At 44.7% G+C, this 26,605-nt stretch overlaps 1 protein-coding gene across 3 annotated transcripts in view; it reads right to left on the bottom strand.

The window, feature by feature from the left end:
* Positions 1-26,605, bottom strand: part of IFT80 (intraflagellar transport 80) — a 188,819-nt gene that overhangs the window by 29,097 nt on the left and 133,117 nt on the right. For all 3 annotated transcript variants that reach the window (XM_073578970.1, XM_073578969.1, XM_073578968.1), the window contains exons 15-16: positions 16,405-16,552; positions 1,286-1,457 (exon numbers count right to left, since the gene is read on the bottom strand). In XM_073578970.1, the coding sequence (XP_073435071.1) occupies positions 1,286-1,457; positions 16,405-16,552 (320 nt within the window). The remainder of the gene's footprint in view (positions 1-1,285; positions 1,458-16,404; positions 16,553-26,605) is intronic.

Raw genomic sequence — 26,605 nt, 5'->3', positions numbered from 1 at the left:
ATAATAATCTGGATCTTTATCATTTTAAATATAAATTTAACTATTTGCTCACCTGTCCTTTACCAACCATGCAGAAAAAAATACACCTCTAAATGTTTTGCTTGTGCTTTGTTTTCAAAGTTAAAGAAGGTTTATGTGGCTTTGGGACTCTGTCGCAACGTAGCAAATTGAAATGTGCGAACTGAGTTCATTGCTCTCAATGGGCCAATTCAAGAGAAAAGTGAAGCGGCAAAGGCTTTGTCTGTATTTTAACATATGTTGGTGCAGTGCAGATGTTCACACAAGCCAGCTTCATTGTTTCAGCCAACACAACAGCCTGGTGCTGGAAGGAATGCCAGGGGCATAAGATCTGCTGCTGTAGGAGAAAGCTCAATACACTGACTCCAAGTAGATGCCAAGAACTGGTAACTAAATGACAGGCACAGATAGGAAAGCCTTATTGTTCTAAGACACGTGTGCACTGTGGGGGCTTCCTGATGCCCTAGTACGCCCAAACATTAAAATGTACTGAGCAGGACCATATTGACCCAACTAAAGAAACGGGTTAGAATCAGACTGTAAAATGTCACATCTTTGAAGGAAATCCATGATGATCTGTAATAGAACCTTGAAAATCACATAAAATCCCAACACTCCTGTAGTTGACTGAACATATGGTACAAGCAAAAAATAAGAAACTTTGTAAAATACAGAAAAATGCCTGTTTTCCAAAGTCACATCTTATCTCCTCTACTGATCATTCACTCTCAAAAACTGCTCAAATCTGTCTACGGATCTGTCTTCAGTAAGGAATCGAATTACAACTAATCATGAGAAAAGTTTAAAAAGAAGGAAGGGGAAAAGCAGTGAGAGGGAGAAACAATTAGAGAAAAACAAAGTAAAAATGCTGGAGCGTCTAGTTCTTATAGACTACATAATACAAAACTGCTAACTGTGAGATACAAAGTCTAGAAACAACATTATTTCTCATGTTCACACACAATAGCTCATCTTTCATGTTACCAAAAAGTACACGTGTGTCTCGCACTGGCGAGTGACCTGCTGTTCTGTATATGTGTTTATATTAGTTACTACGGACAGGGGCAGGAAGGGTTTTCCTTCCGGCATCATTTTTTGTGCCATTTTGACTAACAGGATTACGGACATGTAGCTGTAATATGCTGCCCTTATGTAGGAAAGAATATTTATCTGATAGATTTGCTTTATAGAGGCTTTTATTTTCAGGGTTGAGACGCTCTGTGAGCAAATCCTAATAGACATCCAGGAGAACAATATAATAATTCACCTTAACAAAGCGGCAGAGCCGGACAGCCTCACTCCACTTAGCGGCAGTGATGTAGTCGTGAATAATAGCTGGATATGGCGATATTTTCGTGTGGAACAAGGAGCCATCGCTTCTTCGGATTGTCACTCTGTTTCCGACAAAGCTCACAATTTGGGGACTCTTACTGTACTCACTGGAGAAGAAAGGAGGTTACAGCAAAGACAATCATGTATGTGGGGCATGGACAGGAATATTCATTACAACATTTATAGAAAAAATTTATTCAACATACAAAATAATACCATACATACAGTCATATGTTAAAGTTTGGGCACCCCTATTAATGTTAACCTTTTTTCTTTATAACAATTTTGGTTTTTGCAACAGCTATTTCAGTTTCATATATCTAATAACTGATGGACTCAGTTATATTTCTGGATTCAAATGAGGTTTATTGTACTAACAGAAAATGTGCAATCTGCATTTAAACAAAATTTGACCGGTGCAAAAGTATGGGCACCTCAACATAAAAGTGACATTAATATTTCTTAGATCCTCCTTTTGCAAAAATAACAGCCTCTAGTCGCTTCCTGTAGCTATTAATGAGTTCCTGGATCCTGGATGAAGGTATTTGTGACCATTTCTGTTAACAAAACAATTCCAGTTCAGTTAAGTTTGATGGTCGCCGAGCATGGACAGCCCGCTTCAAATCATCCCACAGATGTTCAATGATATTCAGGTCTGGGGACTGGGATGGCCATTCCAGAACATTGTAATTGTTCCTCTGCATGAATGCCTGAGTAGATTTGGAGCGGTGTTTTGGATCATTGTCTTGCTGAAATATCCATCCCCTGCGTAACTTCAACTTTGTCACTGATTCTTGCACATTATTGTCAAGAATCTGCTGATACTGAGTTGAATCCATGCGACCCTCAACTTAAACAAGATTCCCGGTGCCGGCATTGGCCACACAGCCCCAAAGCATGATGGAACCTCCACCAAATTTTACTGTGGGTAGCAAGTGTTTTTCTTGGAATGCTGTGTTTTTTAGCCTCCATGCATAACGCCTTTTTGTATGACCAAACAACTCAATCTTTGTTTCATCAGTCCACAGGACCTTCTTCCAAAATGTAAGTGGCTTGTCCAAATGTGCTTTTGCATACCTCAGGCGACTCTGTTTGTGGCGTGCTTGCAGAAACGGCTTCTTTCGCATCATCTCCCATACAGCTTCTCCTTGTGCAAAGTGCGCTGTATTGTTGACAGATACACAGTGACACCATCTGCAGCAAGATGATGCTGCAGGTCTTTGGAGGTGGTCTGTGGATTGTCTTTGACTGTTCTCACCATTCTTCTTCTCTGCCTTTCTGATATTTTTCTTGGCCTGCCACTTCTAGGCTTAACAAGAACTGTACCTGTGTTCTTCCATTTCCTTGCTATGTTCCTCACAGTGGAAACTGACAGGTTAAATCTTTGAGACAACTTTTTGTATCCTTCCCCTAAAAAGCTATGTTGAATAATCTTTGTTTTCAGATCATTTGAGAGTTGCTTTGAGGAGCCCATGATGCCACTCTTCATAGGAGAATCAAATAGGAGAACTACTTGCAAGTATGATTTGATACACCTGGCTATGAAGTTCAAAGCTCAATGAGGTTACAAAACCAATTTAGTTCTTCAGGAAGTCAGTAAAAAGTAGTTAGGAGTGTTCAAATCAAGAAAATGATAAGGGTGCCCATACTTTTGCACCGGTCAAATTTTGTTTAAATGCAGATTGCACATTTTCTGTTAGTACAATAAACCTCATTTGAATCCAGAAATATAACGGAGTCCATCAGTTATTAGATATATGAAACTGAAATAGCTGTTGCAAAAACCAAAATTGTTATAAAGAAAAAAGGTTAACATTAATAGGGGTGCCCAAACTTTAACATATGACTGTAACATACCGATCATGTGATACAATATAGGATTCATAACGAGTGTGATATAATGACACCATCGTATGGAGCACTGCGTGGGATTTCCGTGCTTGAAGCAACAAACTAGGGTAAAGCTGAAAACAACGCACGACACAGGTTTATCAAAAGGAGGATTACACCGACTGTCCCAAACTTTTGTACATATCCGAGTACAACCACTATTTTTATAAAATTATATTTTCAAAAGGGAGTGATGTTATTAACCACTGCTTTCCACTGTGACATGGAAGATGATCTCACCCACATCTAACGGACAGCAATAGCCCTCCATCCCAAAAAGAGTATTTCCCGATGAAAGATCCTATGATTGCGTTACTGTATTTCCTCATCTAATATGCCAAATAAACATATCTCTGGCACCTAGTTGATGGTGCTTTCAATTTTGCTGATCAAAAAGATAATTATTCCTCTTCCAAAAGTCAACGCCATGAAAGATCCCTGAAATTGGCCTGTGGATTATGATCCCTAGGACAGTCAGTATGAGGCAATCTGCTCATTGTATGTAGTCTGGTGCATCTGCCTGTAAGTCATCTCTTACTGCAGGAATAAGGCTTTGCTACTCATCCATCACTGACAGATAACTGGGTGGAGAAAATGTTAGCATCCAGCAATAATGTATGAAGTGCTGAAATAATGCCAGTGGGGGACTGGGTTTTAAAAGTACTCATCAAGGGGTAACACAAAACTGACATGTTATCACATGTAGCAGCTGAATATACCTAGTGATCAATCAGCTCACTCAGCGGTACATGGAGGTAGAAACGGGAACACTGTCTCTTTAAATCTTCCGTTGGTGTTAGGCGTCAGGTTCCTGCGTCTGCTCTGCAGGAATCCAGAGCCTCACATTCTGCTGTCTCCTGCTGTCTTTCTACTGCAGAGGAGATTGCTTTGCAGCAGACCGCTCCAGAGACTAAGTCCCTCTGTGCTCCTACTGGGCATGCTCACGAGACGATCTCCCATGTGTAAGACAAGGGACACACAAGTACATAAGGAGAGGGGACCCTGCCCGCGAGGGCTCACAGTCTACAGGGATGGGTGAGGATACAGTAGGAAAGTTATAAAACCCCTTCCCTCTGATATTACGCTTGTGGATAGGGAATTAGTTTAGCAGTCAGCGCCAGTCAGTGGCAAGCCTTAGGCCACTGTGCACACCGCACCTCTAAGCTAGCATCCGACATAGCGCCTGCTTTCCAGCTTTGTCGTCGAGCGGCAGTGTCCTACGCCTCGCTGCAGTTGCAGCCCTTCTTGGCGCTCGCAGTAGCGGCACTGCACACATGGTAGGTCTAGAGGGACGCAGCTCCTCTGTCTTAGTTCCTGCTCCTGTGACCAGATACCGTGTGTGCATTTACCTGAGGCCTGTGTCACTAACAGGCTCAGCGTTTTTGTATGTTTACGTTGCGACGCCTGTGTGTCTGAACAGAGCCCGCTCTGCGCACTTCGGGTGAAGTTGAACCCGTGCGCATTATATCGCCATATTGCTCCTCTGTCATTACCTAGCAGCGGTGTAACACCTACTGCATGAATGCACTTTATTTTTATTTAGTGCGTTCAACCGTTCCTAACATTGTACTAGCGCCAGGGTCTGGCTAGTGATGGCAGATCAGCAGCAACTCCTACAGTGCATTCGCCAGCTAGAGGGTCGGTAGGCTACTCTTGAGAGCGTTATCGCAGCGGCGAAGTCTTCAGAGGCTGCTGTACAAGCGATCGCAGAGGTGGTTTCACATATGTCCATATCCTCCAACGCGCCAACAGTTACCCGCCTCCCGTTGCCCGATAAATTTCTGGCGATGGCGCCTCCTGTAGGGGTTTCGTCAGCCAGTGCTCTATCAAGCTGGAGTTACTGGCTGCGCGATTCCCTACAGAACGGACCAAGGTGCGGTTTATTGTTTCCCTTCTGTTGGGCAAGGCGTTGGAGTGGGCTACACCACTATGGGAGCGTGGTGACCCAGAGGTTCGGCCCGCTGCTCAGCTTTTAACAGCTATTAAGCAGGTCTTCCTGGGACCACGGGTTATTAAGCAGGTCTTCCTGGGACCACGGGTTATTAAGCAGGTCTTCCTGGGACCACGGGTCACGCACGACACCTCTCTATAGCTACTGGCTTAGACTCAGGGATCCCTCTCGGTTAGTCAGTATGCCGTTCGTTTTCGGACACTGGCTTCCGAGCTGGAGTGGTCTGACAAAGCCCTCATCCCTGTGTTTTGGAGAGGTTTAGCTGAGCATCTTAAGGATGCTCTTTCTACCAGAGAGGTTTCTGCAAGTCTGGAGGAGCTGATTGCTATTGCCACCCGTATTGATCTCCGTTTTTCGGAGCGCAGGCTGGAGCGTGCTCAATCCAGACGGAAGGTTACTCCGGCTCCCAACCTCTCTTTGAACCTCTGGAATCACCCGAGCCAGAGTGTTCACTCCCAGAGCCCATGGAGGTGTCTCGTGTCAGTCTCGAGGCGCGTCCGACACTAAGCTCCACTTGTGGCTGCCACTGTCAGCACTCTGTTCACCAGGATAACGGGGCTCCGCAATGGCCAAACTACGCCTCGCTGCAGTTGCAGCCCTTCTTGGCGCTCGCAGTAGCGACACCGCACACACGGTAGGTCTAAAGGGACGCAGCTCCTCTGTCTTAGGTCCTGCTCCTGTGACCAGATACCGTGTGTGCATTTACCTGAGGCCTGTGTCACTAACAGGCTCAGCGTTTTTGTATGTTTAAGTTGCGGCACCTCTGTGTGTGAACAGAGCCCGCTCTGCGCACTTCGGGTGAAGTTGAACCCGTGCGCATTATACCGCCATATTGCTCCTCTGTCATTACCTAGCAGCGGTGTAACACCTACTGCACGAACGCATTTTATTATTTATTTTTTATTAGTGCGTTCTGCCGTTCCTAACAGTTGGTTTATTATACAGGCAGCATAAGACAATATGAAGCGAAAATAAACACAGCCCTATGGGCAAAACAGGGGAACAAAACACAGTGGTATACAGTCTCTGCATCTGCGGGGATCTGCCCATTCCGGATAATAACCACACACTGGTTCAGTTTTTCATCCTCAGGGCACAAAACTCTGGAGTTCCTCTCTCCAACCCTACTGAACTCTGCCTGCCTCTGGAGGCCAACTATTTAAGCCCTAGACCATACCCTGGGGTGGAGATAATGTGGACAACCTCCCACACGCTCTATGGTTGCCCACAAAAACTGAGCTCTTCAACAAAATGGCTAATTAACCCCTCTTAGCACTTTGTGTGCTGGAGGAAAACTTCTGGGTTTTAAATCACTGAAGCCAACAGCCTCAGTGAAACATATCTCTCATCCAGCACCTTGCCAGTGACGTTATTACAGACTATGAAAGGCAGTACGATGAATATCAGAGGCTTCCTGTAACTGTCTGATTTATTCTGGGACCCACAGATTTGCATTGCTGATTTTGATCTGACACGCTGATCTATACATAACATGTCTCTGTGACACTGCTCAGTCAACTTATAAAAAAAAAAAATCGGACATATAAAGGCCCCCCCGTAAGCTTATGCTACGTATGAAAACACTGCAAGAACTCGTATACCGCAAACAGATGTGAGAATGAGCCCTAAGGAGAATAAGTGCATGAGCTCGGGTCGTTGGGCTTTCCCCAGCAAGATCTTGAAGGCCTGTAAGTAATATCCGTATGAGCCACACATGCACAGCAAGTGTGCGGATGGGTAACAAACCACTGTCTGCTACTAGTACAGCACAAAACGATGTTACATTCAGACAATGTGCCTTCATGTTAGGGAGATATTCCTCCAGAACCCATGAGAAACAGTAAGAAAGCGGTCACTGTAAGTAACAGAGTAGGAAATCTGGAATCTGGAAGCACATCCCAATCTAGAGCCCTCGGCTTTTGTACCTTCTCAAGATTCACGTCAGTGCTATTGCCCCAAATAAATGCGGCTAGTAAACTGTTCACAGTCTTGAAAATTACTTTAGAATACTTTAGGAACATAAGGCGCATTCTGACGTCCGTTTTTTATTTGCGTGTTCTATTTCCATAAAAGAGAAAGCATGTACCTATGATAATCTGTGGGTCTGTTCACATGTTATTTTACCAACCTTCTGTCCGCAATAAAAAACAAATAAAAATAACAGAGACATGCCCGTTTTTAATCAGAGTCAGGGATCAAAATTACCCATGCAAAGCGATGGGGGTCTGTGAAAACCATGGACAACACACAAATGCAATCCAGGTGCTGCATGTTTTTCGCAATGTAATGGGTAAGAGAATATTTGCTTTTTTTTTTGCATATGAGAAAATTAATGATGAATCACTGATGGGGGAAAAAATGTTTTTCATGAGTGTTTAAGTATATATATATATATATATATATATATATATATATATATATATATATATATATATATATATATATATATATATATATATATAAAAAAAAAAAAAAAAAAAAATCGCTGACATCTGAGACCCCCAAGACAGAAGAGTTTTACAGGATATATAGGTAAAATTACCAAATGTGCTATACAGTATCCAGCAGATGGCGCAAATCCCCACGTGCTTTGAATGAAGCAACCTACTGTGCTCCGCATGTAACGCCGGACGGGCACTGCTCCAAAGTGCCCGGGATCACAGCAGCTTATTCTTACACTTCACCACTGTGATATACAGCAGATACAGTCACAGATATCAGTAATGCTGTGCAGGACAAGATGGCTATTAGTATTTGGAGATCACGGTGTTCTTCGCACCCTCTCTGGGTATAAATGATGCCCTGAGATTCTACAAGAAATGAAAATTCTGCAGGATTTTCTGCATACATAGTACAGATACTGATTTGATAACTAAGGGTGCTTCCACATTGCATTTCGGCACCTGTTCAGTGGCCCTGTCAGGGTTTACGTCTGAATCCCCCTGCAAACGGGATTAGGACATGTGCGCCGATGGGGTCATAGTAATGGTGCAGGTGGAGCGGACAAGCGCTCTTTCACGTGACAGGATCATCCAGTCCGCCGATCACATGGGAAACTCTTGTCAGCCCCATCCCCTCAGAAGGATTGTGGAAGCTACAGCCTACAGTGCACCGGCGCTTTCAGAAATGGCCACCCAACATGGCCGATCATACGAGGATCCAGGAGACTCAAGTGGTCTTCAGCCTGGAGTGATGGGCATCGCAGGAGAGTAACCCATATTAATGACAGATGGGATGCCATTCTGTAATAAGAGCTACAGCATTGTGCCTGTCACACGACTAAGAAAAGAGCGGACCTCATTGCTAAAATCTAGAGGAGTGAGTAGCTTCAATCATGCCAGTGATGTGAAGCTCGAGGGGCACAACGAACAATCAGTAGAGGTGCGTTACCATTAGACGACCTGTGGGTTTACATGACTGCTAAAACGTCTGCCGTCTGGGAGTCGTTTAATAAGACGACAGCAGCTCTGATGTGCACAGAATAATGTGTAATACATTGTTCAGTGCACATAGGATGCCACTGTTCTCGGCAGCATGTCTTGTTTACCTAGTACGATGCGCTGCCGAGAGAGCTGATGATAAATTTTACCAAGCAAATGAGCAATTTGTTTGGCTCAATGGCGGCCTGTTTACACTACACTGATATCAGGATGATCCTGAAGTAATAATCCTGATAATCCCAATAATCCTGCAGCGTAAATGCACCCTAAGAGAAGATCCGCCTACCATTTACATAAAGAATATTGTTATCTTCTGCTGTAGAAAAGAGGCCTCTGGTGCCCTTCAGACATCAGAGCCTTGAGACGACAGTTACCTTTACATCCTTCCCTTAAAAGGAACAGGTCAGCTTCACTCGTGGAATCCGTCAGCTTCACCCGTGGAATCCGTCAGCTTCACTCGTGGAATCCGTCAGCTTCACTCGTGGAATCCGTCAGCTTCACTCGTGGAATCCGTCAGCTTCACCCGTGGAATCCGTCAGCTTCACCCGTGGAATTCGTCAGCTTCACCCGTGGAATCCGTCAGCTTCACTGGAGGAATCCGTCAGCTTCACTTGTTGAATCCGTCAGCTTCATTTGTTGAATCCATCAGCTTTACTTGTTGAATCCGTCAACTTCACTTCAGCTTTATTTATGGAATCTGTTGGCTGCATTTTTTGCCGCTTTTCTATAGGTGGAAGTGGAACGTGGACTGGTACACACACAGGATATTGGGACAGGGCAGTGGAGATGTCACCCACCAAACCCACTATCAATAAGGCAGTGCCAGATGGGGAAAACAGAACAGGAGACATGGATTGTAAGTGCAGTGATACACCCCTAGTGTACTTCCAGTCTCATCTGCATAAAGATAAAATGCAGGGCTTCTCAATAATGGTACAATGGAAGTTAGAATTGTGGTACAGCAGTACCCAAACAGCAGTACCTCTGGCTGACATAATAAAATGAAGATAGATTCCCTTTATCGTTTAATTTATCTCAAAGATACAAATATAAGACAAAATAAGATACAAAGACCTTTAAAGCCCCACGTACACAGTAGATGACCATTCATTCAGCCGACAGCTCCATCTCCTCTGAGTGCCCCCATACACAGGAACACAGCTCAGCAGATCTCTGGTTTATCTCCCAGAGAACAAAAGACAAAGATAACACAAGTAAACACAAAATTCAGTTTTTAAATGAAAGTCTTTATTATGGAAAAAAAAATCTAAACCTACAGGACATGTGTGAAAAAGTGATTGCCCCCTTACCTTTAAAACATAAATTGACTGTGTTTTATCACATCTTTGGGAAGCGGAGTTAAAATTCCCTAGCCATACGCAGGCCTGATTACTGTCACACCTGATCTCAATCAAGAAATCATCTAAATAGGACCTGCCTAACAAAGTGAAGATCACCAAAATATCCTCAAAAGCTAGACATCATATCACGATCCAAAGAAATTCTGGAACTATTTAGAAACAAAGTAATTGAGATCTATCAGTCTGGAAAAGGTTATAAAGCCATTTTTCAAGCTTTGGGACTCCAGCTAACCACAGTGAGCCATTATCCACAAATGGCGAAAAACATGGAACGGTGGTGAACCTTCCCAAGAGTGGCCGGCCAAGCAAAATTACCCCAATAATGCAGTGACAACTCATCATCCAAAAGGTCACAAAATACCCCACAACAACATGCAAAGAACTGCAGGCCTCACTTGCCTCAGTGTACATGACTCCACCATAAGAAAGAGACTAGGCAAAAATTACCTGCATAGCACACTTCCAAGACGAAAACCACCGCTGAGCAATAAGGACATAAAGGCTTGTCTCAGTTTTGCCAGAAAAAAATCTTGATGATCCCCAAGAATTTTGGGAGAATACTCTGTGGACTGACAAAAGTGTATGGAAGGTGTATGTTCCATTACTTCTGGTGTAGAAGTAACGCAGCATTTCAGAAAAGGAACATCGTACCAACAGTAAAATATAGTGGTGGTAGTGTGATGGTCTGGAGCTGTTTTGCCGCTTCAGGGCCTGGAACACTTGATGGTAAATAGAAACATGAATTCTGTTGTCTACCAAAAATCCTGAAGGAGAATGTCCGGCCATCTGTTTGTGACCTCAAGCTGAAGCGCACTTGGCTTATGTAGCAGGACAATGTTCCAAAACGCACCAGCAAATCCACCTCTGAATGGCATAAGAAAAACAAAATTAATGCTTTGGAGTGGTCTAGTCAAAGTCCTGACCTTAAAATGATTGAGATGCTGTGGCATGACCTTAAAAAGGTGGTTCATGGGGGCGTGGTTTGCAGGGGACAGGAGCAGACGTGTCTTGCTGAGCTCCTGTTATTTCCCCTATTTAAGCCTGCAAAGCTTACTTTAAAAGCAGAACTTTGGACTCTTAAACTTTCTAAGAATGCCTGGAATAAAGAAGAACCCGGATCCGAAGAAAAACAACTTTATTACTGGATTAAAAAGCTCTCTGAAGAGATCTGAAGGAGGCCTGCCTTCCAAAACAAAGCCGCGGCCTGGATTTACAGCACCCGGCCAAGAGAAGTGGAAGGAGATGACTCAGCTTGACCAGCAGACTCCCTGGGCTGAAAGCGCTAAAGAAACATCACAGACAGCGACCCCAGTACTTCAAGGGTCAAGCCTGCTGAAGCGTCGGGAGATCCCGGGGAGATGTACAGGAAAATCCTCCCCGGGGTCGGCACTGGGCCGGAGAGGAGGAAAGCCTAATGCAGGGAGGGAAGACAATCCTAGGAGGCCAAGTACAGCAGCAGGACCAGCGGCGGGATCAGTAAAAGCAGCAGCGCCGGTGGGAGGAAGAAACCGGCATGAATCCGCTTCTATCAAGCCAGTAGCAGGTGCAGGACGGGTTCCGAGGAAGGCGGCGGTGGCGTCAGCGGCCGCGGGAGCGGTCGGCGGCGTGGAGGCAGCGTCACAGGAGGTCCGAGATCCAGAACTGACAGCGGTGAACGCGTTGGCGACCGCGGGAGCAGCCGGGGACTTGAAGGAAGCGGCGGTCTCTCCGCCGACAGCGGCGGGAGCTATCAAGAGACGGGGAAAAGCGGCGGGAACTGTGTCCGCGGCTGATGAAGAAGTTGGCTCTGCTGGAGAGGTGGAGGTGAGTCTGTCGGGGGCTTCGGGAGCAGCAAGATACCCAGGTGATGCGGTGGTGTCGATTACAGAGACTGCCGGAGCAGCCAGAAGATTAGAGAAAATGGCGGGAAATTTTAAAATGGAGGAAATGGCGGGAAATTTGAAAATGGAGGAAATGGCGGCAAATTTAAAAATGGAGGAAATGGTGGGAAATTTAAAAATGGAGGAATTGGCGGGAAATTTAAAAATGGAGGATGGAACTGTTGGGAGACTGGGGAAGTCAGCGCTGTCATCAATAGCGGTGAAACCGGTAGTAATGGCGGCAGTTCCAAAAGTGGCTGTGGGAACAATGGAAAACACGAAAGTAGTAACAGATACAAGATCTGGAGACTTTACAGTAAATTTAAAAGCTAATGAAGAACCAGATGGGAGCTTTACAAATGAAGAAAGAGTTACATATATTATGAAAGAAGCTGAAAGAGAATTTATAACAAAATTTAAAGCAGCTACTGGAATAACACTTAATTCAATGGGGGAGCTAGATGAGAAGGGAATGGAGGAGAGGTGAGGTGAAACAGCATTGTTTATAATGGACGAGATGGCTAAAAGGGAGAGATGGGTATTAACGGAGGCAATGGAAATGATAAGCTCTTTTACAGTAGAACAGACACATAATAATAGAGATGATCCCAAGAGGAGGGGGGAGGAATTAAATGCTTCTAATGATATAAGCTTTGGCATAGGGGATAGCTTTAAGTTATGTGACAAGGTGGTGATGGGGGACGAAGACCAGCAGGATTACATTACAACCTTAATAGGACATAACCAGCATAGGCCCCCTTCACCCATTTTAATTATTGATGGTAGACTTAGACATGAAGCACCAATATTTATCCCAAAAAAGGATGAGAAGGTACTTTATGGGTCATGGCAAGGGGAAGAAATAGAGACTCAAAGTTTTGAATTTTCTGGGCCCAATGACCACTCGGGGGATTTATCTGATCAAGCAAATAATTCGTATAACTCATTAGAGGATTTGCAAGGTATACATTTAGAGGACATTTCGGAGATGGGGTCACCTGAACATAGACGAAGTGATATATCTGTTAGTACAGATTCTGAATTTAATCCTCCAGACTTTTCTTCAGAAGATGGGCAAGAGGGTAACTCTGATTATGAAGGGAATGACCATAGGAAGGAAAAATATAGTACACCTATCACATCATTAATTGACATAATACCTGCATCTGATGGTTATCCTACAGAGGATTTCCTAATTAAATTAGTTAAAGCTTTATTAATATCTGTTGAAACACTAGGGGGAAATTCTATTATAAGGAAAAATTCAGAAGCAACCTGTACGTCAGAGCTTTTCTTAAAAGAACTCTTCCAAAAAGTGCTGCTTTCCTTCCTGGAAGGACTTAATTCTAAACCTACAACAACCTCAGTTATTCCTACTCAAAATTTCAGAACGAATGATATTTCTCAATTGAAACTTGAAACTCTATGTCCTGAAGAAACCAAGAATTTATTTTCACTTGCAAAATCTGTAGAAAAAATTCAAGAAGACATAGACTTCTTCAGAAATAATCTGGCTATATATGAAGACTTTAAGAGGAAAAACAACGTTAAGATCAGGGGAATCCCAGAGAAAGTTCCTGCCTTTCAATTAAACAATTATATCTCCTCAATGATTCATCAAATTATCCCTCACACAAGCAAGATAAACCTGATTGAGAAAGCCTTTAGAGTCCGCAGACCTCCTTCCCTCCCGTCTGACGTTCCCAGAGATGTCATTGTCTCATTTTATCCTAATTGGATTAGAAATACATTGCTGAACATTGCAAAAGACCGGCTATTTCTCTCGTCATCTTACAGCCACCTATCCTTCTATAAAGATTTTTCTAAGGACACATGGAAGAAAAGAAGATCACTCCAAGCAATAACGAAGGAACTTCGTTGTGCTAATATTTCTTATACTTGGACCCAAAATTCCACCCTCCAGATAAAGTTTGCAGCAAAGATGTTTGTCATTTCTTCCTTGGAAGAGGGTATGGAATTTTTGAAAAATATTGGAAGATTGCCCTCGGCGGACTCACCTGGGATCTCGAGACTTCTTAAAGCAGACATCAACCCTCCGTGAAGATGTCTAAAGATTACAAAACTTTAAGATGGTGGCAGACTTGTTCTTCTTTATATTATTTTATTTTTTTAGGAGTAAAATTTTTCATGTTTTTAAATCTACAAAGATTCAGGCACTAATAATAGTAGTACGTTTTAACAGGGCAAATTATTTGTGTTTAACAGATTAGAACTAGGAAGATTAAGAAGTATAATTATAATTACATATTATATTTATGTAGAATAAGCAGGTATCTGCTTTGTAGCTTTGTTTGAACCTTATTTACCCCAATCGGTCCTAGAGCCACCTTGTGTGGTCTAGGACGGGGGGGTAAAGCCTCCAAACAGGTCCTAGACCACTTAGTGGTTACGGACAGGACAGGTAACATGCAACTATAGCTTTTTGTACATATGACGTAATATGGTACTTATGTTTGTATACCTGTCTATCCCCCATCTGGGGGTCTCCCTGTACTTACAGGGGGTATCCTTTTCTCACCTAACCCTTTCCCATTTTCTTTCCTTTCCTGTTAAAAAATTCACAAAACTTAATAAAAACATTTAAATAAAAAAAAAGGTGGTTCATGCTTGGAAACCGTCCAATGTGGCTGAGTTACAACAATTCTGCAAAACTCCTCCAGAGCGTTGTAAAAGACTCATTGCCAGTTATCTCAAACACTTGATTGAAGTTGTTGCTGCTAAGGGTGGGCCAACCAGTTATTAAATTTAGAAGGCAATCGCTTTCACACAGGGGCCTGTAGGTTTGTATTTCTTTTTCCCTTAAAGGGAAGGTGCCGTGATTTTAATTTTTGTATTAATAATTATTGCTTATACAATCAATTATTTTTAATACAAAATTAAATAACTACTTTAATAGTTTTTATTTATTGACTTTTATGTTTGCCACTGGGGGGGCTGCTATTTTCATTAGTGTGGGGGTAAGTGTCTGGGCATGACACTTGCACACCTCACTTACGGCAGCCATGGGCATAACAGCCAACGGTCAGACTCCGACTGCATGTCTTGCATTGAGGCCGCTCCTCCTACCTCTTAGCTGTGACCTGAGCAAGCCCTTTGGGCTGTCCAGGTCACAGCTGTGGGAGGAGATCGCGGCCATTTTGTTGTAGCCCGCAGCATTTGCTGTGGTCTTTATTTTCCCCTGTCGTTGCACACACTGCTCAGTGCGTGCGATGACAGGAGCTGCCCGTAAAACAACCGGTCAGAGCGCTGCGGGATCATGCTGTCTGATGTCATCGTGACCCCGCAGCCGTGACTGTCACCTGTGGTAATGCTACCGCAGGTACTGTCGGTCACAGCGCTTCAGGATCATGCTGACAGAGGTCAGCGTGATCCCGCAGCTGACTGTGACTTGCAGTGGTAACCTGTGGTAAAAAGCTTATTGCATGTCAACAGGCACAGGCCGATGAGACAGCTGCTCCCTTTGGGCTATGTATGCGGTCACTGATAACTGCTTAGTAATGAGGGTGTCGGGCTGAGTGTGAGTGTGTGTGAGCGTGCATGTGTGTGTAAGCCTGCATGTGTATTTTCCTGTGAGTGTGCATGCATGGGTATTTTTCTGTGTGTGAGCGTGCATGTGTGTGTGAGCATGGGTGTGAGTGTGTATTATCGTGTGTGTATTTTCCTGTGTGTGAGCGTGCATGTGTATTTTCCTGTGTGTGAGCATATATGTGTGTGTGAGTGTGCATGTGTATTTTCCTGTGTGAGCGTGTGTATTTTCCTGTGACTGTGCATGTGTATTTTCCTGTATGTGAGTGTGCATGTGCATTTTCCTGTGTGCAAGTGAATTTCCCAGTTTATGATACAGCGCGCAGCACCAACTAACAAAATCGTTGCTGCCTGCCATGCTCAGTGACTGTCTACTTGTCAGTATAACTTTGCAGTCACCAACAAAATGGCTCCTAACTGTGTTCCTAAATGTCATCCTCTCCTATCCCTTAGCAAACACCCAGAAAGGGAGGAGAGGAGTGACATCACACATGTGAGCAGATTCAGCCCATATTTACTGCAGGGCAGTATGTGAGCTAGTTGTACACTGAGTTTTTCTGTCAAATTTCAGTACCTGCTTCCCCCTAGTGTTTAAAAGTGGAAATACCAAACCTTTTAAAATTATTTTTCATATTTTCCTAAATTATAAACAAATGATGATATTTTTTAACAAAATTTAAACATTAATTCTTTCCATTTTTCCTATTGCTGAATTTTTTTTAAATAATAAAGCATCTTCATTTAAAAACTGTATTCTGTCTTTACTTGTGTTATCTCTGTCAAATATTTAAATTTGTTTGGTGATCACTTTTTCACAGGACTGTAATTCATGTGCTAGGGTTGGAGACACATCTACAGGGGCTGTATGGGTGGTCAGATTCTGAATTTGGCTACAATGAATGATGTAGACTATTTTAAGTCTTAAATTGAGCAGCGGCTATGGACAATTATCAGCTTTCCTGCAATCCTAGAACAATACTCCTATTAATTTGATGAGACAAACATACCTTCCGTCTTTCTCAGTAATTGTTTTTGGCAGCAATTCTTTATCTACATAGGCTACACTTGGATAGTGCCAGACTGTGAAGCGACTGTCCTGGACACCACACAATATATTGGATACGTCACTCCAGGCTAAAGTGTGAACCATACTACCTGAAAAACAAAGCGAGACAACATACAGGATCACAGACACACTGCGGCACACCCACAAAGCAAATGAAAGGCAATAACCATTCACCTACGAGGCAAATGCGAGAGATGACTCTCCCAGAAGAAACTGTGGTGTCTGATAGATCTTAAAGGGAACCTGTCACCATGAAAACACAGTTCACTCTGCAGGCGCCATGTTATACAACAGGAGGAACTGAGCAGATTAATGTATAGTTTTGTGAGAAAAGACTCAGTATAACCTGTGTTTTCATCATTTACACCTCTGCCCTTTCTGGGATGTTTGGTGCAGTGGGTGGTCCTATCAGTGATTGCCAGATTTCTATGTACAAGGCTTTATATAGAAGTAGCTGTAAATCACTGATAATACCACCCACTGGACCAAAGATCCCATAAAGAGAAGATGATTAAATGATGAAAACACAGGTTATAGTCTTTTCTCGCAAACTATACATCAATCTGCTCTATAGCATGGCGCCTGCAGCTTAAACTGTTAAACTGTACTTTATAGTGAGTGACAGGTTCCTTTTAAAGCAAGACTCCAACATTAATTAGTACTGGTTATGAAATCCATGTAAAATCTAGCAGATTGCTGGTACTACACAAAATAACCCGTTACATAGTGCCTACCATCAAGCAGGCTAGCAGCTTATGATAGAGTTTGCTAGGACCTGTTTGAGTAGCTAACGCTCTATAAACAACATTTTGCCACATTATATATATATATATATATATATATATATATATATATATATATATATATATATACACACACACACTAGCTGAAGAGCCCGGCACTGCCCGGGCACAGTAACTAACTACGGTTAGTTATAACAAATTATAATGATTAGATCTATATATATATATATATATATATATATATATATATATATATATATATATATAAAGCTGAGTGTGGAGCCCCGCCCACTCCGCATAGCCACATTCACTTTAACATCCCTATCGTCCCTTCATCTAGAGCTACCGGACTACTACCCCTAATATTCCACATCATCCCGTCACCCAGAGCCACCGGACTACTACCCCTAATATCCCACATCATCCCGTCACAGCCGCCGGACTACTACCCCTAGTATCCCACATCATTCCGTCAGCCAGAGCCACCGGACAACTACCACTAATATCCCACATCATCCCGTCACAGCCGCCGGACTACTACCCCTAGTATCCCACATCATTCCGTCAGCCAGAGCCACCGGACAACTACCACTAATATCCCACATCATCCCGTCACAGCCGCCGGACTACTACCCCTAATATCCCACATCATTCCGTCAGCCAGAGCCACCGGACAACTACCACTAATATCCCACATCATCCCGTCACAGCCGCCGGACTACTGCTCCTAATATCCCACATCATCCTGTCAGAGCCACCGGACTACTACCCCTAATATCCCACATCGTCCCATCAGTCAGAGCCACCGGACAACTACCACTAATATCCCACAACATCTCGTCACAGCCGCCGGACTATTACCCCTAATATCCCACATCATCTCGTCAGCCAGAGCCACCGGACAACTACCCCTAATATCCCGCATCATCCCGTCAGCCAGAGCCACCAGACTACTACCCCTAATATCCCACATCATCCTGTCAGCCTGGGGTCAGAACCAGAGCGCTGAGTGGAACGGTCCTAACTTCCATACCGGGGATCCCTTTAAGAGAGGCCTGGCGTCAGAACCAGAGCACTGAGTGGATTTGCCCTGCCTTCCATACCAATGATCCCTTTTATAGAAGCCTGGGGTGAGAATCAGAGCGCTGATGGATTTACCCTAACTTCCATACTGGAGATCCCTTTAAGAAAGCCTTGGGTCAGAACCAGAGCTGGATTTGCCCTGACTTGCATAACAATGATGCCTTTATAAGAACCCTGGGATCAGAATCAGAGCGCTGAGAGATTTGCCCTAACTTCCGTACAGGAGATCCCTTTAAGAGAGCCTGGGGTCAGTACCAGAGCATTTGAAGGCAATTGCCCTGACTTCCTTACCGAGGATCCCTTTAAGAGAGGACTGGGGTCAGTACCAAAGCACTGGATGGATTTGCCCTGCCTTCCATACCGGAGATCCCTTTAAGAAAGGCCTGGGGTCAGTACCAAAACGCTGAGTGGATTTGCCCTAACTTCATACCAATGATCCACGGGAGGGGGGGGATTGATTTCTGTCATGTTCTCTGTGCTCCTTTCTGGGGGGCAGACAATGGCTGGGAGCTTATGTTCCCGGGGATGCTAGATTTCTCCCACCATGTCAGTGTCTGCTGAGGTGTTGTCAAGTGGGAAAACTTACTCATAGCAACCAATCACAGCTCAGCTTCTTTTAACCAGCTCTGGTGAAATGAGAGATGCTTAGTGATTGGTTGCAAGGAAAAAACTGTTGCTCATAGCAACCAAACACAGCTCAGCTTCCTTTGAACAGCTCTGGTGAAATGAAAGATGCTTCGTGATTGGTTGGTGATACACACATACATACAGTATATATATATATATATATATATATATATATATATATATATATAAAGCTCAATGTGTGTATGTATTTATGTATGTGTGTGTGTGTGTGTGTGTCCGGGATTGGCATCCGCACCGTCGCAGCTACAGCCACAAAATTTGGCACAGTCACACGTCTGGACCCCGAGAGCGTCCTAAGCTATGTTGTGAGGCAAAATTTTAACCCAGCGCGTTCCAATTCACCAAACAATTTTGCCCCTATCTACATAACGGGGAAAAAGTGTGTGTGTGTCAAGCCCCGCCCCTCATTATGTCATAATGGTTGCCATGACGACGCTGATTCATCATAGGTTGCAAACCCCGCCGCTCATTATGATGTCATAATGGTTGACTATGGGATGGAGGATGTGTGATGGGTATATGGGCATTTGACTATGGGATGGAGGATATGTATGACGGGTATATGGGCACGGGACTATGGGATGGCGGATATGTATGATGGGTATATGGGCACGGGACTATGGTATGGAGGATGTGTGATGGGTATATGGGCACTGAACTATGGGATGGAGGATATGTATGATGGGTATATGGGCACGGGACTATGGGATGCAGGATGTGTGATGGGTATATGGGCACTCTACTATGGGATGGAGGATATGTATGATGGGTATATGGACACTCGACTATGGGATGGAGGATATGTATGATGGGTATATGGGCACGGGACTATGGGATGGAGGATATGTATTATGAGTATATGGGCACAGGACTATGGGATGGAGGATATGTATTATGAGTATATGGGCACAGGACTATGGGATGGAGGATATGTATGATGGGTATATGGGCACAGGACTATGGGATGGAGGATATGTATGATGGGTATATGGGCACAGGACTATGGGATGGAGGATATGTATTATGAGTATATGGGCACAGGACTATGGGATGGAGGATATGTATTATGAGTATATGGGCACAGGACTATGGGATGGAGGATGTGTGATGGGTATATGGGCACTCTACTATGGGATGGAGGATATGTATGATGAGTATATGGACACTCGACTATGGCATGGAGGATATGTATGATGGGTATATGGGCACGGGACTATGGGATGGAGGATATGTATTATGAGTATATGGGCACAGGACTATGGGATGGAGGATATGTATTATGAGTATATGGGCACAGGACTATGGGATGGAGGATATGTATGATGGGTATATGGGCACAGGACTATGGGATGGAGGATATGTATGATGGGTATATGGGCATACGACTATGTGATGGAGGATATGTATTATGAGTATATGGGCACAGGACTATGGGATGGAGGATATGTATTATGAGTATATGGGCACAGGACTATGGGATGGAGGATATGTATTATGAGTATATGGGCACAGGACTATGGGATGGAGGATAATTATAATTTGTTATAACTAACCACAGTTAGTTACTATGCCCGGGCAGCGCCGGGCTCTTCAGCTAATATATATATATATATATATATATATATATATATATATATATATATATATAACAAAATTGAAAAAACAGCCCCCCAGGTACATACCAAACCTCCAAATAGTCCATCAAAAAAAGAAGGCAGCACACCATGTTGGTTTTCAATAAAGTGTTTTTTTAATAGCCCATATGGCTATGTGCCCATGCAGCAACGTTTCGGTTCAATAAGTTTGAACCTTTTTTTAGATTAGAGAACTGGAGTGGATTAAAAAATTGAACACATTGAAACCTTTTGGATTAAATGTGGAATATAAATTACAGCTTACTCTATAAAATTGCTTTGTTGTATTTCTTGGATTCAATTGTTCTTTTCCTTGTCTTGTCTTTGGTGTAATTTTTAGGTATTAATATTGTCTATTTTATATTTTTCTAGACTCTCCAGCGGCAGCAGATTGAATTTAAAAGACATGACTCCCCTTTTATGTGAGATGTTTATCTTGATTAATAGTGATAAAAAATATTTTTGTCGTCTATAAGGCTCAATAAATAAGAATATATGCGCAGTTGTTTTTCTTTTTTGGCTTTAAAAAGGCTATATTATTAGATGTGCTGACATTGGGGTTTGAACCTTTGTTGGTTTGGAGTGTGTGTCCAGTTCTGTGAGAATTTATGTGTTGTGCTCTTAGCGGGGTGCACCACGCTCTTCTCCATTTAGATATGGGTTACCTATCCCAGCTAATGAGAGGTGTTCCTATATTCTGGATATATCCAAACATTCATAGTCCCCTTGTTTCGCTTTAAGCGATTTAATAAATGCACTATATATATTTCTTTAAGAATTTTTATATATATAGCATTGTGATGTAGCATTGCAAGCCTATTATTGAAATGACTCGCTATATTATGTGCATATGAGCATTGATGCCTTCCCTTATCTAAGATGGGTCGGTGTGCAAACGGAGCTACTGAGCATGAGCGACAGGAAACAGGTGTTTTCATTTGCTAATTTTGATCCTGCACTCTGAGCCTCTGGCGTGCTTTTTTTTATTCTAATGGGGTGAGTCATGTCTATTTTCTATGTTTACAGCTGCCGCTGATTACTAATCACTGTCCAATAACAGGACTTATGCTGATTGTAAATATTTTCATCATGAAGGAAACCGTGTTTTTTCCTAATTGGTCCACTGCGCTCCCTGTAATCTATCACGTGACCGGTGACATCACGAAGGTCCTATTGGCTCAGGTTCACATCGTGCACACTGCACGCCGGCGCGCCGCAGGAAGAGGGGAGCGTGGAGTGTCTGTCACCGGCCGGGACAGCACTCCTGAAGAGCCGTGGTATTAACCCACGTTTATCAGGCAAACATCATTCAATCTGACTTCACATCAAGACACACAGCGCTCTTTACTGGTCCTCTGGAGTCCAGACATTTGCTCAGATTACACCTTAAGGTAATAACTACCTAACTTGGAGCAATCCAATTCATTTGTGTGTATTTTTTAGGTCACTACAAGCTAAAGGGGTTCATTATTAAGAGCAAATTTTAATTATTTATTTATATTTTATTGATCACATTGGTGGTGTGTGTCTTCCTAATTTGCAGCAAGTGTTCCTCTCTCTTTTCTACAGTTACTAGCGCCACCTACAGTCTATACTAGATTATATATATATATATATATACACACATACATACATACTGTATATAAACATCCTAATACAAGCTCTTTTTCTATACAGACAAAAACCTATAGGTCAGCTCATACTTAGCAAACTACTAAGTGAGAGATTTTCTATGTAATGACTGACATACAATGCAGTGAGTGTGTGCAAATGTATACGTGTATGTACTGTCTGTGTGTACAAGTATGTGGCATGTAGTGAGTATATATAGTGGGGGAGTGTGTACGTAGTATGTATGTACAGTATGTAGTGACGTGTGTGCTTCTATATACAGTGTTTACATGCACTCATTTACAGTAATGTTCTCTTACTGTATGGCAATTTTAATTAATGTATAATTGCAATACTAAAGCCACTTATATCGCCATAAAAAGGAGATTTTTGTGTACTCACCGTAAAATCTCTTTCTCTTAGCCTTTAATTGGGGGACACAGAACCGTGGGTGTTATGCTGCTGTCCACTAGGAGGCGACACTATGCATAATCTGAAAAAGATTAACTTTGGCTCCTCCTCTGCAGTATACACCCCTGGACGGCGTCAGCCTTCTCCAGTTTTGTGCAAAAGCATTAGGAGGAATATACCAGAAACATAACCATAAGAGAAAGATTTTACGGTGAGTACACAAAAATCTCCTTTACTGTCGCCTTATTGGGGGACACAGAACCGTGGGACGTCCTAAAGCAGTCCCTGGGTGGGAAGCAGTGGACGAATATTGTGCCGACAATCCCCTAGACTTGGAGTACTGCCGCCTGCAGGACCCGTCTACCCAGGCTCGCATCCGCTGAGGACTGGGTATGCACTCTGTAGTGTCTTGTAAATGTGTGCAGGTTAGTTCAAGTGGCTGCCTTACAAACTTGATGTGCTGAGGATTGATGCCGAATGGCCCAAGAGGCCCCTACCGCCCGCGTAGAGTGTGCCGTGATACCGGCCGGAAGAGGAGAATTGTTGAGGCGGTAAGCCTCTTGAATGGTGGACTTGATCCACCTAGCAAGGGTGGCTTTGGAAGCCGGTAGGCCCTTGCGAACGCCTTCTGGAAGAAGGAAAAGTGAATCAGACTTCCGGAAAGGAGCAGTCCTAGACACGTAAACACGCAATGCCCTGACAAGGTCAAGCGTATGCAGAGCCTTCTCTACCCTATGAACGGGAGCCGGGCAAAGAGACGGTAGTGATATTTCCTCATTGAGGTGGAAGCTGGACCCGACCTTCGGAAGGAAGGATGGTACTGTACGGAGAACCACCTTGTCCTGATGAAAAACCAGGAAGGGTTGTCTGCAGGAAAGAGCTGAAAGTTCAGACACCCTGCGTAGCGAGGTGATTGCCACCAGGAAAACCACTTTCTGCGATAGAAAGCGGAGTGAGACCACCCTAAGGGGTTCAAAAGGAGGTGACTGTAGTGCTGTCAAGACCAGGTTGAGGTCCCACGTCTCCAACGGACGTTTGTAGGGGGGAACCAATCGGGAAACCCCTTGGAGAAAAGTCTACACTTGCGGCTTGTTAGCAATACGCCTCTGAAAGAGCACTGAAAGCGCTGAGACCTGGCTCTTCAGCGAGCCCAGGGATAGCCCGGCGTCCAGGCCTGACTGAAGGAACCCGAGGGCCTTTGGAAGAGAATAGGGAAGTGGAATCTGCCCACGAGAGTCCAGGTACGATAGTAAATCCTGGCTGAAGTTGGCTTTCGAGCCCTGATCATGGTTTTAACAACGTCCGGTGAAAAACCTGCTTGGGTCAAAACCCAGGTCTCAATGGCCACTCCGTCAAATTGAGAGCCCCTGAGTTCTGGTGGAAGAACGGGCCTTGTGACAGGAGGTCGGGACGTGTGGGGAGACGCCAGGGAGCGTCTGCTGTTAGTTGCACGACGTCGGCGTACCATGTACGCCTGGGCCAGTCTGGAGCGATCAGAATGGTGGGAACACCCTCTTGTTTGATCTTCCTCAGGACTCTGGAGATCAGGGGGAGGGGTGGAAAAATGTACAGAAGCTGGAACTGGGTCCAGTCCTGAACCAGGGCATCTGCTCCGAGCGATCGCGAATCGCGCGTCCTGGCCATGAAATTGGGAACCTTGGCATTGAGATGGGATGCCATCAGATCCACGTCCGGGGTCCCCCAACGATGACAGATCTGACCGAAGACTTCGGGATGGAGAGACCATTCCCCAGAGTCCATTCCTTGTCGGCTGAGATAGTCGGCTTCCCAGTTGTCCACGCCCGGAATGTGGACCGCGGAGAGTACCGACCTTGCATCCTCCGCCCACTGTAGGATACGCTTTACTTCGGTCATCGCCTGGATGCTGCGGGTGCCGCCTTGATGGTTCACGTATGCCACTGCCGTGGCATTGTCCGACTGTACTCTGATATGAAAGTCTGCCAGCAAGTGATGGAAGTCTTGCAACGCCAGGAAGATGGCCCGAATTTCCAGGATGTTGATGGGCATGGTCGATTCCCTTGGTGACCACCTGCCTTGCGCTCTGTGATGTAGGTGCACCGCGCCCCAACCCATAAGGCTTGCGTCGGTGGTCAAAACCTTCCATTGACCGGAAAGGATTTTCCCCTTGCAAGCGAGGTTGGCTTGAGCCACCCGTGCAGGGACCTCCTGGTGTTTGCTGATAACCGGAACTCCCTGTCGAGGGAGAACGGATTCCTGTCCCAGGACTTGAGGATGGCCAGTTGAAGGGGTCTGAGGTGAAACTGGGCAAATGGTACCGCCTCCATTGCTGCTGCCATCCTGCCAAGTACTCTCATGGTATACCGGAGAGATCTGGGGGACTTGCGGAGGAGTGTGTGAACTCCCAGACGGAGAGCCAGTGCCTTGTCCCTGGGGAGGATCACCAGACCCTTGGAGGTGTCGAATAGCATCCCCAGGAAGGTCAGAGACTGACTCGGGGTAGTCGAGGACTTCTGTAAATTGACTAACCATCCCAGGCGCGTCAGAGTGTCGATCGTGATCGAGACGTTGACCTCGCCGTCCTTGAGGGTGGGGGCCTTGATGAGAAGGTCGTCCAGGTATGGAACGACTACTATGCCTCTGGAGTGCAGAACATCCATGGTAGCTGCCATGACCTTTGTAAATGTTCTGGGGGCCGTGGCCAGACCGAACGGGAGGGCCACAAACTGATAATGGTCTTGGTTGATTGCGAATCTGAGAAACCTCTGATGGGAGGGAGCAATTGGTATATGCAGGTATGCGTCCTGTATGTCTATGGAGGCAAGATATTCTCCTTTTTGCATAGACGCAACGATTGACCGGAGGGATTCCATGCGGAAGTGACGAACTCGAACGTACTTGTTGAGTTGCTTGAGGTCTAGTATGGGTCGGACGCTGCCTCCCTTCTTGGGCACCACGAACAGGTTGGAGTAGAACCCTCGGAAGCGCTCTTCTGCTGGGACTGGCACTATGACTCCTGCTCGCAGGAGGGAAGAAACCGCTTGACGGAAGGCCTGAGCTTTGAGCGGGGATTTTGGAGGGACAGATGGAAAAAACCTGTGCGGTGGGCTGGTAGTAAACTCGATTTTGTATCCTGAAGACACTATTTCCTTGACCCACTTGTCTTCTGTAATAGGCAGCCAGACCTGCTGAAAGAGTAGCAGTCGTCCGCCAACAAGTGGGGTGTCTTCGAGAGGGCATGAGTCAGGACGAGGGAAAAGTCTGAGGTTTTCCTCCTTTAGGTTTTGCCTGGCTTGCCTTTGATTGCCAGTTCCTGTCCGGCCTCTGTGCCGCCGTGTGTTGTCCCTGCGGGGGGAACGATTACGGTTTTGTGCTGGGCGTGAGACGGACCAGCCCGAAGAATTCCGAAAGGATCGGAAACGAGATTGATTACGCCTTTTAAACGTGCGTTTTGGTCTTAGTTGAGGGAGGGAAGTACTTTTGCCCCCGGTAGCATTGGATATCATTGTATCCAGCTTTTCACCGAAAAGACGGCCACTGAAGTACGGGAGATTTGTTAGGGACTTTGAGGCCGCATCCGCTTTCCATTCTCTTAGCCAGAGAATACGCCGGATTGTAATGGCGTTTGATGCTATTCCCGCTGTTCCTCTTGCAGAGTCCAACGCTGCAAGGACCATGTAATCTGCCACCACTGCAATTTGCACCGCCTGGTCCGCCATCTGAGGATTTGAAGCTTGAAGGCCCTTTTGCAATAGAGCAGCCCAAGCCATGATGGCCTTGGCTGCCCAGACTAAAGCAAATGCGGGAGCCAAAGAGGCACCTGCCGCTTCAAAGATTGAACGAGCCATGCGTTCGACTTGTCTGTCTGCTGTGTCCTTGAGGGTTGATCTGTCCGGCAGCGAGAGAAGCGTTTGTGCTGCCAGCCCAGAGACTGGAGGGTCCACTTCAGGCGGATCTGTCCAATCCTTGGTGTCTTTCTGTGGAAAGGGGTATTTTGCTTCCAAATACTTGCGATTGGCGAATTTTTTCTCAG

Source organism: Dendrobates tinctorius, unplaced genomic scaffold (assembly GCF_039654945.1).
Source record: "Dendrobates tinctorius isolate UK_male_01 unplaced genomic scaffold, ASM3965494v1 ptg000060l, whole genome shotgun sequence".
Taxonomy (NCBI): Eukaryota; Metazoa; Chordata; class Amphibia; order Anura; family Dendrobatidae; genus Dendrobates; species Dendrobates tinctorius.
Note: the sequence above shows the minus strand (reverse complement) of the source record. Positions and strands in the feature narration are given on the sequence as shown.